This window comes from Medicago sativa, chromosome 3, assembly GCF_051527215.1.
Source record: "Medicago sativa cultivar Bolivia chromosome 3, Bolivia_mono, whole genome shotgun sequence".
NCBI lineage: Eukaryota > Viridiplantae > Streptophyta > Magnoliopsida > Fabales > Fabaceae > Medicago > Medicago sativa.
In genome coordinates this window covers 8,067,093-8,085,824 of record NC_140751.1, presented here as the reverse complement: position 1 = coordinate 8,085,824, position 18,732 = coordinate 8,067,093, and the positions used below count along the sequence as shown (strand labels likewise).

The following is an 18,732-nucleotide window of genomic DNA, read 5'->3' as shown; positions in this document are numbered from 1 at the left end:
TAGAAATTATCTTTTTCCACCAACATCTTCAGCAAAGCTCGAGATAAAAAAAATTAACCTAAGCAATTCAGTCAGCCATTGAATAACCCTTCTACTGAAAGGTAGAAACAAAACCAACCTGAAAAAGAGACATTTCAATTATAAGGTTATAAGTTAAAAGGGGTAATTTGAGGCTTCAGGTGCAACTAAAATTAAAATATTGAGATATTATATGGCAACACACAAATAGAAAGGAACTTCACTACAATCTCAAATATGCTACATCAATCACATTCAGGCCATTTCACCGATGTTATGAATAGTAAAATGCGTTGCGCATGTGTAAGAAGTAAAGAATATTGTTTACACAACAATATGATCATATTTTTTGAAGCAAAACAACTTTAAAACCCCTGCAAATAAAAGACCACAATATACAAAACCTCCATTTTTACAAGAATAACCAGTCCATTACACACTATCATAATGCAATATCTAAAAGATAAAAACATATCTCAAGCTTTAGAATTAGACAATAAGATCAATCACAATTGTAATTAGAATAAGCACTATCACAAAAAACAACAATAACCTTTCCATTATCTTGGACTCACAAGAAGAAATTGGCAATAACCTATCAAGCCTCCAAAGACTTCACATTATCACCATCTTTTCTTATTCCACCACTTCTTCCAATCTTTAACTTTGAAAGGCCTATTTTAGTATTCAAGTGATCTTGTTTCTGCAGCACCTCTTTTTGGTGGTTTATTCCCTTTTGTATTTGAAGATTATTGCATAGGTGTATACATGCCTCAAAAGTGATAGCATTGTCTTGATCATGTTGGAAACATTTCTTCACATTTTACTATATAAATTCTTGTTGGGGAAAAAGAACCCTTAAATAGAACTTAAAAGCCCAAAAGAAAATGAGTAAAGGATTAAGCAGGAGATCTAAATGTCCAATTGTTCACAAAAACTTTCAAAAGACTCTTTCAACTTATTTCTTGACTCAGTTGACTTAACTTATTTATTTAGCATGAATAAAAATCACAGATACAAGGTCACTTTCATGTTAAGCCAAACCCACTCAACATGTACAATTTTGCAGGTCACTCTAAATAATGATCATTTCATTCCTTTCCTTCCTTTCCTTTCTCCATTCCCACAAAAAAAAAAAAAATCAACTAAACCAACAAATTTCCTTTCCTTCCTTTCCCCATTCCCACAAACAAGGCCAACCACATAGGAATAAAATAGAAGCTTTTAAATAGATATTGGATAAGTGATTTCATCTAAAAAATGAAAGCCATCAATATTTATATGGGCACAGAAGGAAATCTTTACCTTGTACACAATTCAACCAAAACAAAAAAAATTAAAACAAACACACAGACAGTAGTAAAATAATGCACAAACCAGATTTCTTTCAGAAATAGAACTGTAAAACCACCAGAATGTTGTAGCAAAGTATAATCAAGGTATTGTTATAAAACTGATAAAGACAATACTGATAAGTGCAACTAAATAATAAAACCAATAAGACATTTCCTACACAAGTTTTTTGCTAAATTATAAAAGTATTAAATATTCTAATAATGAAAGTAGGATAGAGATTGAACGCAAGATATTCAGAAACAGAAAGTATTAAACATTCTAATTATGACAAGGATTGACTCCTCTGACTGCAATAAATTTACAAGGATGGCTGAGAAACAGAGAGTGCAGCCCGAATTCATTGAAAAAACAAGGCATTCCTCCTACAGCTGAGGTTGAATCGACTCCGAAAAGACCTGCAGAAATAACAAGCCAAAATAACTTATTCATTGAAAAAATAAATCTAGAACATGACAACTAACAAGTTCAACAAATCTGAAAAATAAAATGTAAACAAACATACAGTGTTAACAAAGTCAAGGCAAACAATAGTTAGAATCTAACCACTATTGTGTCTCTAGTATTATGAACAGGCATGTAAGACATGAAAATATATCGATAACAGAATACATACATGCCATTTAAATTGCAAAACTAAAATAAATGAAGCCATCAAAAGATTATTAGATAACTGCAATCCTACATGAAATAATAAAATCCTTAGTCAAATAAGGCATAATAGTTAACAATTTTATCTGTAATGACTAATTACCAACACAACCTTATACAATTTATTACTACACTATAATGAGCCGATACATCAGATTCTTGTATCAATACATATTCCAGTAGTCACTACTAATAGGATATAAATAATGTACATCCAAAAACTGGCTTTGAAGTCAAACTCATAAACTGAGTGCTCATCTTTATCTTTCACATTAGTTCTATATTCAGATTCTGCAGTGCACAAGATGTAGATCGAGAATTATGTTCTGCACACTTTAGCTAAATTTTCCCTTCCAATAAGGATAACCGAAACAGTAAGAAAATTAAAACAGAATCAAACATCCTTGTATAAAGCACCAACAAAATCTTTCAACTGTGTCTCATGAATCAACATTAAACCCTTTAGAGCATTTCATCACTAATTTATCACTACCACTTCAAATCAAGACTACTCAAAAATTAAATAAAATCAGTGTCAGTGTCATTAAGAATAAGATGGGATGACTTGTGGTTGATGATACAAAATAACTAAAAACAAATCAAAAACCCTTTTCCACCTGGAGGATCAAGTAATGAAAATGCGGAAAATACATAACTATAAGATAACTATCCATTTACAATTCAACACTTTGGTACATTGGTTATTTGCATATGTTATAGTCTAAAAAACAGTTCACACCATCAGTGGGAATATTAACTAGGTTGAAAGTGAAGATCTAATTTGTCAAAAGGCTAGATCTAGTACTATATAACTTATGTTGAGAATCATCGGCGGCATGAGATCGTTCAACTGTCTCTTTTTCAGTATATTGTGCCTTTTTTATACAAGTTCTACAATAGTTATCTTCTTTACAAAATTACATCACAATAGTGTTATATAACATATTCAGTGTTGTTCATAATGCAGTGTGCAAGATTTGAAGCAAACATTAAAATATTTGTGCAACACTACGCAGACTTTATTACATCTAATTCATAACGCAAATCTTAGAAAAATCCAATGACAAACCATTTAATGTAATTCATGATTAATCAAACTATTGAAAATAAAAATCAATGTTCAACCTATAGATTCCATCAACCATTAATTAACAATGATCTAACAAGTCACCAAAATCAGAGCAGGCATAACATAAATAACAGAAACAAAAACTAACCATATATATGTTGCAGTTGAATCCATGCTTAAGGTGATATGAGACTCTCAATGTAGACTTTGGCATGTGTATGTTCATAGTTGTTTTGAAACACAGGAATATTCGATGTGCCAGCTTTAGAATCATAAACAACCAACTTCATATCGTCACATTCAGCCCCATACTTATGACATTGTACCAATAGTTGGTCATCCTCTGAAATATATAAAGCTCTACTGGGTTCTAAATCCTGATCTATCAGGCTAGGAATAGTGTACAATTTAGTCCAAGACTCTTGATTTCCATACTCCTTCATAATCCAAACATCCAAATATTCATCACTACTTGCAAAGACACACAAGGAATCAGTCAGCACACCCAAGTCCCACGAATTATTTTCATTGTCGAAATCAGGTAGCCGAAGCTTTTGATATGACTCCTTCTCTAAATCAAGAGAGATAATGACATCCCATGCAAACCAATTAACAGTGCCACTAACAAATAGTCCATGTCCACTAATGGGGTTAGAAAATGGGATGTCCTCTATTCTTCTCCAATAATCAGTCCCCAAAGTATGAACACTAACCACTTTATTGGGAGAAAGGGCAACAACCTTATAATCATCAATGAAATGATCATATCCAAAGCTTAGTAATGACCATTTGTGATTCCCCAAAGGAGGCAATAACTTAAACTTTCTAATGGAAGGGTTCCACAAGAAATAAGAATCATTATCAAGCTTACCACAAAACATGCCATCGCAGGAGCACACCAAGTACATGCAGTGATGTCCATTTGTGAGAGTACTAGGAATGTGAAGTTGTGTTTGTGTAACAACAGTAGAAGTAGAAAATAGTGAAGCGATTGGAGAATCATACATAACTAACTCATTATCATAATCATAATCATGATGATAAACATTTGGTAGCATGAGGTGGTGGCACTTCGTTGACATACGAAGATGCTTCTTTGCGAAATTGGGATCAGAAACAAGAGAATTGAAAAACTTACAAAGGCATCGAAGCTGTCCAAGTAATTTCACCGGAAGCCTACATAGAATCTCAGGAAGGAGATCAAAAGGAAGAGTTGGAAGATCCATCGGTGGGGTTGTTAGGGTTCCGGTGGCCAATCGCTGCCTCTGAGTATTGGTTGTTTCCTCCGCGAGTGAGTGAGAAGAATCGACGGCGTTTTGGTTGTCGTCACCTTCGTTTCCTTGCGCCATTTCTCTAACTTCGTAAAGTGAATTGTTTGCTCGCGAGAGAAATAAAGCAGAAACAGACGCTCCACCCTAGTTTATCTATCTCGAATTTTTATGTACATTTGATATCTAAAACCATTTATTATTCCTCTCAATTTTTATTATTATTATTATTATTATTATTATTATTATTATTATTATTATTATTATTATTATCATCAATCTATATATCTATATATCTATATATCTATATATAAAAGTTAACCCATGCCAACATTTTAGCCCTAATTAAACCTAAGCCCTAATGAATAAAATTCCTGTTTTACCCTAACCAAAACAATTAAACGGATAAACATAATAAAAAAAGCCGCAAATTTCTTCTAAACCGCAAATTCCTGTTTTTCCTCTCTTTCTCTCACACGTTTCTTTCCTTTCTTCTCTACGATTCCACCGAAGCCGCAAATTCCTGTTTTTCCTCTCTCTCTCACGCGTTTCTTCTTCTTCCTCTTATCATCATCACCACCGCAAACCCTCTCCCTCTCTCTCTCTCTCTCTCTCTCTCTCTCTTTCCTTTGTATCTTTTTTTCATTAGCGGGTTTCGTGTTTACTCCACTGTAGTTCCTTTCTTCTCTGCGATTCCACCGATACCGTTTCACTTCAATTTCATATACAGTAGAAACTCTTTAATTTAATACTCGGTAAATTAATAAACTCTCTAAAATAATAAATTTGTCCGGTCCCGACTTGGGCCAATGTAAAAAATTGAAAAACTTGATAAAATAATAAGATAATAATTTTTCGGGAGATCCCTTTATAATTTTCGGTCCCAAGAAAATCATAAATTAATAATTCATAGAAACTGAAGAAAAAAAATATATTAAGAATACATTGAACACATTTGTTCCTCTTGTTTACATTTACTGTACTTCAAAAGTCATTATTGATTTCCAATGCATATGAACACAGTAGTTACTAATTTACGTTGAGTCCCAAAGTTCGCTGCAACGTAAGTTAACCCATGCCAACATTTTAGCCCTAATTAAACCTAAGCCCTAATGAATAAAATTCCTGTTTTACCCTAACCAAAACAATTAAACGGATAAACATAATAAAAAAAGCCGCAAATTTCTTCTAAACCGCAAATTCCTGTTTTTCCTCTCTTTCTCTCACACGTTTCTTTCCTTTCTTCTCTACGATTCCACCGAAGCCGCAAATTCCTGTTTTTCCTCTCTCTCTCACGCGTTTCTTCTTCTTCCTCTTATCATCATCACCACCGCAAACCCTCTCCCTCTCTCTCTCTCTCTCTCTCTCTCTCTCTCTCTCTCTCTCTCTTTCCTTTGTATCTTTTTTTCATTAGCGGGTTTCGTGTTTACTCCACTGTAGTTCCTTTCTTCTCTGCGATTCCACCGATACCGTTTCACTTCAATTTCATATACAGTAGAAACTCTTTAATTTAATACTCGGTAAATTAATAAACTCTCTAAAATAATAAATTTGTCCGGTCCCGACTTGGGCCAATGTAAAAAATTGAATAACTTGATAAAATAATAAGATAATAATTTTTCGGGAGATCCCTTTATAATTTTCGGTCCCAAGAAAATCATAAATTAATAATTCATAGAAACTGAAAAAAAAAATATATTAAGAATACATTGAACACATTTGTTCCTCTTGTTTACATTTACTGTACTTCAAAAGTCATTATTGATTTCCAATGCATATGAACACAGTAGTTACTAATTTACGTTGAGTCCCAAAGTTCGCTGCAACGTAAGTTAACCCATGCCAACATTTTAGCCCTAATTAAACCTAAGCCCTAATGAATAAAATTCCTGTTTTACCCTAACCAAAACAATTAAACGGATAAACATAATAAAAAAAGCCGCAAATTTCTTCTAAACCGCAAATTCCTGTTTTTCCTCTCTTTCTCTCACACGTTTCTTTCCTTTCTTCTCTACGATTCCACCGAAGCCGCAAATTCCTGTTTTTCCTCTCTCTCTCTCTCACGCGTTTCTTCTTCTTCCTCTTATCATCATCACCACCGCAAACCCTCTCCCTCTCTCTCTCTCTCTCTTTCCTTTGTATCTTTTTTTCATTAGCGGGTTTCGTGTTTACTCCACTGTAGTTCCTTTCTTCTCTGCGATTCCACCGATACCGTTTCACTTCAATTTCATATACAGTAGAAACTCTTTAATTTAATACTCGGTAAATTAATAAACTCTCTAAAATAATAAATTTGTCCGGTCCCGACTTGGGCCAATGTAAAAAATTGAAAAACTTGATAAAATAATAAGATAATAATTTTTCGGGAGATCCCTTTATAATTTTCGGTCCCAAGAAAATCATAAATTAATAATTCATAGAAACTGAAAAAAAAAATATATTAAGAATACATTGAACACATTTGTTCCTCTTGTTTACATTTACTGTACTTCAAAAGTCATTATTGATTTCCAATGCATATGAACACAATAGTTACTAATTTACGTTGAGTCCCAAAGTTCGCTGCAACGTAAGTTAACCCATGCCAACATTTTAGCCCTAATTAAACCTAAGCCCTAATGAATAAAATTCCTGTTTTACCCTAACCAAAACAATTAAACGGATAAACATAATAAAAAAAGCCGCAAATTTCTTCTAAACCGCAAATTCCTGTTTTTCCTCTCTTTCTCTCACACGTTTCTTTCCTTTCTTCTCTACGATTCCACCGAAGCCGCAAATTCCTGTTTTTCCTCTCTCTCTCTCTCACGCGTTTCTTCTTCTTCCTCTTATCATCATCACCACCGCAAACCCTCTCCCTCTCTCTCTCTCTCTCTCTCTCTCTCTTTCCTTTGTATCTTTTTTTCATTAGCGGGTTTCGTGTTTACTCCACTGTAGTTCCTTTCTTCTCTGCGATTCCACCGATACCGTTTCACTTCAATTTCATATACAGTAGAAACTCTTTAATTTAATACTCGGTAAATTAATAAACTCTCTAAAATAATAAATTTGTCCGGTCCCGACTTGGGCCAATGTAAAAAATTGAAAAACTTGATAAAATAATAAGATAATAATTTTTCGGGAGATCCCTTTATAATTTTCGGTCCCAAGAAAATCATAAATTAATAATTCATAGAAACTGAAGAAAAAAAATATATTAAGAATACATTGAACACATTTGTTCCTCTTGTTTACATTTACTGTACTTCAAAAGTCATTATTGATTTCCAATGCATATGAACACAGTAGTTACTAATTTACGTTGAGTCCCAAAGTTCGCTGCAACGTAAGTTAACCCATGCCAACATTTTAGCCCTAATTAAACCTAAGCCCTAATGAATAAAATTCCTGTTTTACCCTAACCAAAACAATTAAACGGATAAACATAATAAAAAAAGCCGCAAATTTCTTCTAAACCGCAAATTCCTGTTTTTCCTCTCTTTCTCTCACACGTTTCTTTCCTTTCTTCTCTACGATTCCACCGAAGCCGCAAATTCCTGTTTTTCCTCTCTCTCTCACGCGTTTCTTCTTCTTCCTCTTATCATCATCACCACCGCAAACCCTCTCCCTCTCTCTCTCTCTCTCTCTCTCTCTCTCTCTCTCTTTCCTTTGTATCTTTTTTTCATTAGCGGGTTTCGTGTTTACTCCACTGTAGTTCCTTTCTTCTCTGCGATTCCACCGATACCGTTTCACTTCAATTTCATATACAGTAGAAACTCTTTAATTTAATACTCGGTAAATTAATAAACTCTCTAAAATAATAAATTTGTCCGGTCCCGACTTGGGCCAATGTAAAAAATTGAAAAACTTGATAAAATAATAAGATAATAATTTTTCGGGAGATCCCTTTATAATTTTCGGTCCCAAGAAAATCATAAATTAATAATTCATAGAAACTGAAAAAAAAAATATATTAAGAATACATTGAACACATTTGTTCCTCTTGTTTACATTTACTGTACTTCAAAAGTCATTATTGATTTCCAATGCATATGAACACAGTAGTTACTAATTTACGTTGAGTCCCAAAGTTCGCTGCAACGTAAGTTAACCCATGCCAACATTTTAGCCCTAATTAAACCTAAGCCCTAATGAATAAAATTCCTGTTTTACCCTAACCAAAACAATTAAACGGATAAACATAATAAAAAAAGCCGCAAATTTCTTCTAAACCGCAAATTCCTGTTTTTCCTCTCTTTCTCTCACACGTTTCTTTCCTTTCTTCTCTACGATTCCACCGAAGCCGCAAATTCCTGTTTTTCCTCTCTCTCTCTCTCACGCGTTTCTTCTTCTTCCTCTTATCATCATCACCACCGCAAACCCTCTCCCTCTCTCTCTCTCTCTCTTTCCTTTGTATCTTTTTTTCATTAGCGGGTTTCGTGTTTACTCCACTGTAGTTCCTTTCTTCTCTGCGATTCCACCGATACCGTTTCACTTCAATTTCATATACAGTAGAAACTCTTTAATTTAATACTCGGTAAATTAATAAACTCTCTAAAATAATAAATTTGTCCGGTCCCGACTTGGGCCAATGTAAAAAATTGAAAAACTTGATAAAATAATAAGATAATAATTTTTCGGGAGATCCCTTTATAATTTTCGGTCCCAAGAAAATCATAAATTAATAATTCATAGAAACTGAAAAAAAAAATATATTAAGAATACATTGAACACATTTGTTCCTCTTGTTTACATTTACTGTACTTCAAAAGTCATTATTGATTTCCAATGCATATGAACACAGTAGTTACTAATTTACGTTGAGTCCCAAAGTTCGCTGCAACGTAAGTTAACCCATGCCAACATTTTAGCCCTAATTAAACCTAAGCCCTAATGAATAAAATTCCTGTTTTACCCTAACCAAAACAATTAAACGGATAAACATAATAAAAAAAGCCGCAAATTTCTTCTAAACCGCAAATTCCTGTTTTTCCTCTCTTTCTCTCACACGTTTCTTTCCTTTCTTCTCTACGATTCCACCGAAGCCGCAAATTCCTGTTTTTCCTCTCTCTCTCTCACGCGTTTCTTCTTCTTCCTCTTATCATCATCACCACCGCAAACCCTCTCCCTCTCTCTCTCTCTCTCTCTTTCCTTTGTATCTTTTTTTCATTAGCGGGTTTCGTGTTTACTCCACTGTAGTTCCTTTCTTCTCTGCGATTCCACCGATACCGTTTCACTTCAATTTCATATACAGTAGAAACTCTTTAATTTAATACTCGGTAAATTAATAAACTCTCTAAAATAATAAATTTGTCCGGTCCCGACTTGGGCCAATGTAAAAAATTGAAAAACTTGATAAAATAATAAGATAATAATTTTTCGGGAGATCCCTTTATAATTTTCGGTCCCAAGAAAATCATAAATTAATAATTCATAGAAACTGAAAAAAAAAATATATTAAGAATACATTGAACACATTTGTTCCTCTTGTTTACATTTACTGTACTTCAAAAGTCATTATTGATTTCCAATGCATATGAACACAGTAGTTACTAATTTACGTTGAGTCCCAAAGTTCGCTGCAACGTAAGTTAACCCATGCCAACATTTTAGCCCTAATTAAACCTAAGCCCTAATGAATAAAATTCCTGTTTTACCCTAACCAAAACAATTAAACGGATAAACATAATAAAAAAAGCCGCAAATTTCTTCTAAACCGCAAATTCCTGTTTTTCCTCTCTTTCTCTCACACGTTTCTTTCCTTTCTTCTCTACGATTCCACCGAAGCCGCAAATTCCTGTTTTTCCTCTCTCTCTCTCACGCGTTTCTTCTTCTTCCTCTTATCATCATCACCACCGCAAACCCTCTCCCTCTCTCTCTCTCTCTCTCTTTCCTTTGTATCTTTTTTTCATTAGCGGGTTTCGTGTTTACTCCACTGTAGTTCCTTTCTTCTCTGCGATTCCACCGATACCGTTTCACTTCAATTTCATATACAGTAGAAACTCTTTAATTTAATACTCGGTAAATTAATAAACTCTCTAAAATAATAAATTTGTCCGGTCCCGACTTGGGCCAATGTAAAAAATTGAAAAACTTGATAAAATAATAAGATAATAATTTTTCGGGAGATCCCTTTATAATTTTCGGTCCCAAGAAAATCATAAATTAATAATTCATAGAAACTGAAAAAAAAAATATATTAAGAATACATTGAACACATTTGTTCCTCTTGTTTACATTTACTGTACTTCAAAAGTCATTATTGATTTCCAATGCATATGAACACAGTAGTTACTAATTTACGTTGAGTCCCAAAGTTCGCTGCAACGTAAGTTAACCCATGCCAACATTTTAGCCCTAATTAAACCTAAGCCCTAATGAATAAAATTCCTGTTTTACCCTAACCAAAACAATTAAACGGATAAACATAATAAAAAAAGCCGCAAATTTCTTCTAAACCGCAAATTCCTGTTTTTCCTCTCTTTCTCTCACACGTTTCTTTCCTTTCTTCTCTACGATTCCACCGAAGCCGCAAATTCCTGTTTTTCCTCTCTCTCTCTCACGCGTTTCTTCTTCTTCCTCTTATCATCATCACCACCGCAAACCCTCTCCCTCTCTCTCTCTCTCTCTTTCCTTTGTATCTTTTTTTCATTAGCGGGTTTCGTGTTTACTCCACTGTAGTTCCTTTCTTCTCTGCGATTCCACCGATACCGTTTCACTTCAATTTCATATACAGTAGAAACTCTTTAATTTAATACTCGGTAAATTAATAAACTCTCTAAAATAATAAATTTGTCCGGTCCCGACTTGGGCCAATGTAAAAAATTGAAAAACTTGATAAAATAATAAGATAATAATTTTTCGGGAGATCCCTTTATAATTTTCGGTCCCAAGAAAATCATAAATTAATAATTCATAGAAACTGAAAAAAAAAATATATTAAGAATACATTGAACACATTTGTTCCTCTTGTTTACATTTACTGTACTTCAAAAGTCATTATTGATTTCCAATGCATATGAACACAGTAGTTACTAATTTACGTTGAGTCCCAAAGTTCGCTGCAACGTAAGTTAACCCATGCCAACATTTTAGCCCTAATTAAACCTAAGCCCTAATGAATAAAATTCCTGTTTTACCCTAACCAAAACAATTAAACGGATAAACATAATAAAAAAAGCCGCAAATTTCTTCTAAACCGCAAATTCCTGTTTTTCCTCTCTTTCTCTCACACGTTTCTTTCCTTTCTTCTCTACGATTCCACCGAAGCCGCAAATTCCTGTTTTTCCTCTCTCTCTCTCACGCGTTTCTTCTTCTTCCTCTTATCATCATCACCACCGCAAACCCTCTCCCTCTCTCTCTCTCTCTCTCTCTTTCCTTTGTATCTTTTTTTCATTAGCGGGTTTCGTGTTTACTCCACTGTAGTTCCTTTCTTCTCTGCGATTCCACCGATACCGTTTCACTTCAATTTCATATACAGTAGAAACTCTTTAATTTAATACTCGGTAAATTAATAAACTCTCTAAAATAATAAATTTGTCCGGTCCCGACTTGGGCCAATGTAAAAAATTGAAAAACTTGATAAAATAATAAGATAATAATTTTTCGGGAGATCCCTTTATAATTTTCGGTCCCAAGAAAATCATAAATTAATAATTCATAGAAACTGAAAAAAAAAATATATTAAGAATACATTGAACACATTTGTTCCTCTTGTTTACATTTACTGTACTTCAAAAGTCATTATTGATTTCCAATGCATATGAACACAGTAGTTACTAATTTACGTTGAGTCCCAAAGTTCGCTGCAACGTAAGTTAACCCATGCCAACATTTTAGCCCTAATTAAACCTAAGCCCTAATGAATAAAATTCCTGTTTTACCCTAACCAAAACAATTAAACGGATAAACATAATAAAAAAAGCCGCAAATTTCTTCTAAACCGCAAATTCCTGTTTTTCCTCTCTTTCTCTCACACGTTTCTTTCCTTTCTTCTCTACGATTCCACCGAAGCCGCAAATTCCTGTTTTTCCTCTCTCTCTCTCACGCGTTTCTTCTTCTTCCTCTTATCATCATCACCACCGCAAACCCTCTCCCTCTCTCTCTCTCTCTCTTTCCTTTGTATCTTTTTTTCATTAGCGGGTTTCGTGTTTACTCCACTGTAGTTCCTTTCTTCTCTGCGATTCCACCGATACCGTTTCACTTCAATTTCATATACAGTAGAAACTCTTTAATTTAATACTCGGTAAATTAATAAACTCTCTAAAATAATAAATTTGTCCGGTCCCGACTTGGGCCAATGTAAAAAATTGAAAAACTTGATAAAATAATAAGATAATAATTTTTCGGGAGATCCCTTTATAATTTTCGGTCCCAAGAAAATCATAAATTAATAATTCATAGAAACTGAAAAAAAAAATATATTAAGAATACATTGAACACATTTGTTCCTCTTGTTTACATTTACTGTACTTCAAAAGTCATTATTGATTTCCAATGCATATGAACACAGTAGTTACTAATTTACGTTGAGTCCCAAAGTTCGCTGCAACGTAAGTTAACCCATGCCAACATTTTAGCCCTAATTAAACCTAAGCCCTAATGAATAAAATTCCTGTTTTACCCTAACCAAAACAATTAAACGGATAAACATAATAAAAAAAGCCGCAAATTTCTTCTAAACCGCAAATTCCTGTTTTTCCTCTCTTTCTCTCACACGTTTCTTTCCTTTCTTCTCTACGATTCCACCGAAGCCGCAAATTCCTGTTTTTCCTCTCTCTCTCTCACGCGTTTCTTCTTCTTCCTCTTATCATCATCACCACCGCAAACCCTCTCCCTCTCTCTCTCTCTCTCTCTTTCCTTTGTATCTTTTTTTCATTAGCGGGTTTCGTGTTTACTCCACTGTAGTTCCTTTCTTCTCTGCGATTCCACCGATACCGTTTCACTTCAATTTCATATACAGTAGAAACTCTTTAATTTAATACTCGGTAAATTAATAAACTCTCTAAAATAATAAATTTGTCCGGTCCCGACTTGGGCCAATGTAAAAAATTGAAAAACTTGATAAAATAATAAGATAATAATTTTTCGGGAGATCCCTTTATAATTTTCGGTCCCAAGAAAATCATAAATTAATAATTCATAGAAACTGAAAAAAAAAATATATTAAGAATACATTGAACACATTTGTTCCTCTTGTTTACATTTACTGTACTTCAAAAGTCATTATTGATTTCCAATGCATATGAACACAGTAGTTACTAATTTACGTTGAGTCCCAAAGTTCGCTGCAACGTAATTCTAAGAGGCATAGACTAATTTGTCTTTTTGTTTGGTATGTACAGTATAATTACTTAAAAACTCTTTAAATTATTGATTATTAATTTATCGATAAATTAATAATTCTCTAAATTAATAAATTTCTCCGGTCCTGACATTATTAATTTATAAAGTTTTAACTGTATACCCCTAATTTCACTACCATCGATTTCATGATTCTGATTAACTGCAATGTCTATTCCACCGATACCGTTCCTGTGTGTTGCAGCTGTTGTTCCGTTCAGTTTCAATTACATGGTATAGTTTTTAGTAGTGGAATCATATTCGATCAAAGTTTCCAGAAATTGCAGAATTGGTATCTCCTTCATTTTAATTACTCTTGCACGCATATTTTAATTACTCACACTTTATACGTATTACTCCTATTTTGTTTCCAAGCCATCTGTTAGACCTCACTATTCTCTCCGTCTCCCAAGCCATCTGTTAAACTTCCTCACTAAATCTAATTCTCTCTCTCCCGTAAGCCCTCCTATAAAAAAAGTGGTGCACAATTTCACAAGTTGTGTACCCACTTGATTAAATCGTTCTCCAAGTTTCAATTTACCATTCCTGATTTAATCATAAAAGTTCAAATCAATTAAACATAAATAGCTATTTGTTCTTTCTCAATTTCTTATTCAATTTTTTCTTTTTCAATTGGATATCGATTTTGATTTATGATTTCACTGGCAATTCAATTGTTAGTTATATTATTCCAATTTCATTTTGATTTTGGTTGATGATCCCTTGCGGATGTCAACTTGTGATTTGTTTCTACTATAGGTTTAATATTGCATCATGTACCATGTTGTTATGGATGGGAGGACCAAGGCTGAAAGTTAGTGCACTGAGTTTTTTGTATCTCTATTAATCTCTTTTGTGTTCATTATCTTAAAGTTAATTCTCAGATTTTTTGTGTGCATTTATCTGTTCATGCCAATCACCCTTTTGGTTCAATTTTATACAGATTTTCAATGTGTTTTTGTTCTTACTTCCTTCTCTTTTTATAATATTGAATATTATATTTTCAGTAGATTTGTTTCCTTATGTTTTCTGGCATTTAGTGTTATTTAATCACCCTTTGTCTATGTTTCCTTATGTTTTCTGCCTCATTGGATTTCACTTTCAACACTCATGTTCTTTTTGTGTTACAAATGATGTTGTTTTTAGATTTAAAAGTGACTCTAATTTTTGTAGATGCAAAGTCAATTGGTTCATCGAAGGATTTCCATGTAAGTATTTGTTAGTTCTCTCTTCATATTTTTTTTTTATTGAAATATGATCACACCAACTATATCTACATACTCATGAAGTGCATGTTTAATAGATATTGGGAACCAGATGGTGACTTTTGTTTAATTGTTGGTTATATATTAAACTTGATTCATTTGATTATATACTCATTTGGTAATTTCCATTATAACTATTTGATTCTTTGCTCATTTGATCTTGGCAGATGGTGTATTTTGCATTCATATATGCATGAGATTACTTGGAAGTAACTTTTGTTTTTTGTTTGAATTTTTTTCCAGTTTGATACCACCTCTAATTTCAGGTTCGGGAGTGAAGAAAGTTATGTATACTAATATTGACTCATCTCAAGGTAGATGGGATTCATCTCAATGTTTTGATGATAAAGAAATTATGTTTTTGTTGTTTATTCATCTCACTTATATTGATTAATTTTGTTTTTTTGTTTTTTTTAGGTTCATCTAAAGGTTGGATTTACGTACTGTACCTCTTATGTCTTCACTAAGGTAATAATATGTTGCTATAATGTCTCTTTAGAAGCACACTAGGTTCATCTCACTAGCTTACCATTAGTGTTTATATGTATATCAGTTTGTTTTCAATTCATAGAGCTAGGATGCTAGGAATTACCCAGTATAACACAAGTTTTGTTTCATTTAAAGTTGCTTTGCTAATTTGGTTTCAGGGATATATATATATATATTACCGGAAAGCAAAAGAAGGTTGGTGTGCTCAAAGTTCCTTTCAACTTCTTGATATAGATGAAGAAGAATTCAAGATTTTGAAGGTACACATTTTTAACATTAAAAGTCCAATTTTAATTGTTACCGGTTTTTGAAAATGCCAACATTGTGCCCACTCATCTTTTTTCTTCTTTGTACTTTCTACCTTTCACAATTGCTTTACTTTTTTCCAACGTTTTTTGTCAAAATCGAAAAATACTCGAACATGCTAAATATGCACCTAATGCTTTAATGTGGATATGTATACCTACTACAATCATCTGCCAAATCTTGAAAGCAATGCTTAATTTCTATTACATACATGCGTGCTCTGATTAACAAAAATAGATCTGTAACTACCTAATTGTCCAAAATTAATTTTAGGTTTCATGGTTGATGTTGGTTTTTATTTTTCATTTGTATTTATTTAATATAAATTGAGGAATGTGTATGAATAGAAATAACCGTTCTTAAAAAAAAACCGAATATAAATAACCAACAGTGAATTAAATTGCTTTACATTGATCTTGAGCCACGTTTTCCAAATGCTGCAGAATTTGTGTGAAACGATTTCAACTTTGTGTGAAAGCATTTGTATGCAAGCCTTTCTTTAAAAGTCGAACCGATCTTCTGTAGCGGACAATGGGTTTCTTGAAGATTCGACACCAAAATAATTTTGGGACTGGGTTTTTAATAGCTGTTTTTTGTGGTTTTTTACTTGCAGGGTTGTCCAATTTGTGGTGTGCTGGTTTGTTCATTTAGGAGTTGAGAATGAGATTAGTTTCCACTCACAGAAAATAAACTCACAGAAAAAACTCAAAACCCAAAAGCCAACACCAAAATACAGCTAAACCCCCATCACCAACATAAACCAAAACTTGAGTGAAAGCCCCAAACTCCAACGGGAATGACCATAGAAACTAAATTCAAACGCCTATCACCTGCTATTCACATCAAACCCCTTCAAAAACCCCTCATACCTATCAAAACATATTATTCGAGGGAAAACATAGGGGAGATTTTTAAATTTTCATGTGTTTATAGAAAATCACACATGTACTCGAAAATATATTTTTTTCTTTAAGGATACTCGAAAATATATTTGTGGACGTGCAAAAAAAAAACAGTGTATTGTGTGAAAGAAATCCATCGGAGAAAAAAGTGTTCATTCGAGAATACTTTCCTTTTGTTTGATAATTTTATCACACTTTTATCTAGAAGATATTCAGTAGAAGTGATACACTGATCATTAAACATATCATATCTTTGAGCTCATTATTTTTGTTGTATTTGATTTCTTTCCTGAGTTAGGCTTATGTTTCTAATTTTTTACATAACGTATTATTTTCATAAGTCATTATTTAATCCTCCATAAAAAAAAAGGCATTATTTAATTTAATCCTAAGAAATCCAAACAATGAGTTAATTGTATTTCTAATTGATTTTTTCATAAGTTTCCTTCATTTACGTTACTTGAGATCTAATGGTTTAGATTTTGAAATCATAATCTGCCAATTAAAATCATTAACTAAGTTATAAGATCTCTATTCAACCACGCAAGTTCCAACAATTAGAATTAACTAGTGTTCCAACAATCCCCCACTTGACTTCAAAATGGTTTCGAGAGATAACGTAAAACGTTTCCATAAGATTTGCTAATATACAAAGGTGTTGCCAACAACTTGAACCTTTGCATAGTGGAAGGTATTCTGATTTAACAAGAGTTGCTTACAGCATTGAACTCTATCTCAGACATAGAATCCACACACAAACCTTTTCATTGGTGTATTCTAAAAGCCCGTGCGTTTTTATACGGCCCTGCACGTGTATCCCGGTTTTAACGATTGCTCTAGGAATTCTGCCTCGAAATTCCATAGGACCGGCCTAAGTTCCACATTCGTATAGGTGAGTCTATCAAGGGTACTCTTGTAGCTGTGTACCCCACTCAACATAGAGTATAGATCTCATTAAGAGTTACTATTACCTCATCCTTCTTTCGCTGCAGGATCATGCTTTCTATATTCTTTCTCTCATAGCATGTTCTACCACTTCATGACTTTTTTTTACCCATTGAACCTAAATCTTGGGATCTCCAGTCATATAGGTCGGGTTACCATCATTCAGTGGGCTATAGACATTAGTCCCATCCTACTGGATGTTTCTCGGACTTTCTCTCTATTAAGTCCTTTCGTCAAAGGATCAGCTAAGTTTTCATTCGTACATACAAAATCAATTCTAACTGCTCCATTAGAGATACACTCTCTAATCGTGCTGTGTTTTCGCCTTATCTGTCGTCTCTTACCATTGTAATAACGATTCTTAATCTTTGCAATAGCTGCGGTACTATCACAATGAATTAACACAGCTGGTAACGGTTTCTCCCATAAAGGGATTTCAGCTAGCAAGGATCTTAGCCAACTTGCTTCTTCACTAGCAGTAGCTAGTGCTATCATCTCAGATTCCATTGTGGACTGAGCCAGAATGGTCTGCTTCTTAGACTTCCAAGAAACAGCTCCTCCAGCTATGCTAAATATATAGCCGCTGGTCGCTTTGGAATCATCCGACAAGGTGTTCCAATCTGCATCATTGTACCCTTCAAGTACAACAAGATATTTTTGATAATGCAGTCCTAATGTCATAGTCCCTTTCAGGTATCTCATGACTCTCTCAATAGCATGCCAATGCTCCTTGCTTGGCCTACTTGTAAATCTGCATAAGAGTCCCACGACATAGGCAATGTCGGGTCTAGTACAATCAGTGGCATATCTGAGACTGCCAATGATGCTCGCATATTCAGTTTGTCTAACACCATCTCCAGTGTTCTTAAAAAGTTTTACACTTGGATCATAGGGTGTGCTTGCAGGTTTACAATCAATGTAGTTGTATTTCCTTAATATCTTCTCAACATAATGAGACTGATCCAAGGAAATTCCTTTATCTGATCTAGTAATCTAGATGCCAAGAATTACATCAGCTTCTCCTAGGTCCTTCATATCAAAGTTGTTACTCAACAGTGATTTCATAGAATTTATGGCAGGAATGTTTGACCCAAATATGAGTAGGTCGTCTACATATAGACATATGATAATGCAAATGTTTTTATCAT

General features: G+C 33.6%; 2 protein-coding genes across 17 annotated transcripts; one reads left to right on the top strand and one right to left on the bottom strand.

The window, feature by feature from the left end:
- Positions 1 to 1,523: 1,523 nt before the first annotated feature.
- Positions 1,524 to 4,510, bottom strand: LOC146935419 (F-box/kelch-repeat protein At3g23880-like). The gene is made up of 2 exons (XM_085757618.1): positions 3,240 to 4,510; positions 1,524 to 1,769 (listed from the first exon to the last, which is right to left on the bottom strand). The coding sequence occupies exon 1, from the start codon at positions 4,438 to 4,440 to the stop codon at positions 3,268 to 3,270; it is 1,173 nt and encodes a 390-aa protein (XP_085613744.1). The 5' UTR covers positions 4,441 to 4,510; the 3' UTR covers positions 1,524 to 1,769; positions 3,240 to 3,267.
- Positions 4,511 to 12,985: 8,475 nt separating this feature from the next.
- On the top strand, positions 12,986 to 16,429 carry LOC146935418 (uncharacterized). 16 transcript variants are annotated; one of them, XM_085750621.1, is made up of 7 exons: positions 12,988 to 13,969; positions 14,437 to 14,500; positions 14,851 to 14,885; positions 15,186 to 15,256; positions 15,360 to 15,410; positions 15,627 to 15,691; positions 16,351 to 16,429. In XM_085750621.1, the coding sequence occupies exons 1-5, from the start codon at positions 13,827 to 13,829 to the stop codon at positions 15,407 to 15,409; spliced, it is 363 nt and encodes a 120-aa protein (XP_085606747.1). In that variant the 5' UTR covers positions 12,988 to 13,826; the 3' UTR covers position 15,410; positions 15,627 to 15,691; positions 16,351 to 16,429. The 16 variants fall into 16 exon arrangements, 7 of the variants coding, with proteins under 7 accessions (XP_085606751.1, XP_085606747.1, XP_085606748.1 ...); XM_085750622.1 differs by having other exon boundaries at positions 15,624 to 15,691; XM_085750623.1 differs by lacking the exon at positions 16,351 to 16,429 and adding an exon at positions 16,181 to 16,344.
- Positions 16,430 to 18,732: the final 2,303 nt, after the last annotated feature.

Bases quoted from the DNA above. Each gene is read 5' to 3' on its own strand.
- LOC146935418 (XM_085750621.1), top strand. From the start codon at position 13,827: ATGATTCTGATTAACTGCAATGTCTATTCCACCGATACCGTTCCTGTG. The intron at 14,501-14,850 runs CTGAGTTTTTTG...TAATTTTTGTAG, and splicing joins CAAGGCTGAAAGTTAGTGCA to ATGCAAAGTCAATTGGTTCA. The intron at 15,257-15,359 runs GTAGATGGGATT...TGTTTTTTTTAG, and splicing joins TAATATTGACTCATCTCAAG to GTTCATCTAAAGGTTGGATT.
- LOC146935419 (XM_085757618.1), bottom strand. From the start codon at position 4,440: ATGGCGCAAGGAAACGAAGGTGACGACAACCAAAACGCCGTCGATTCT.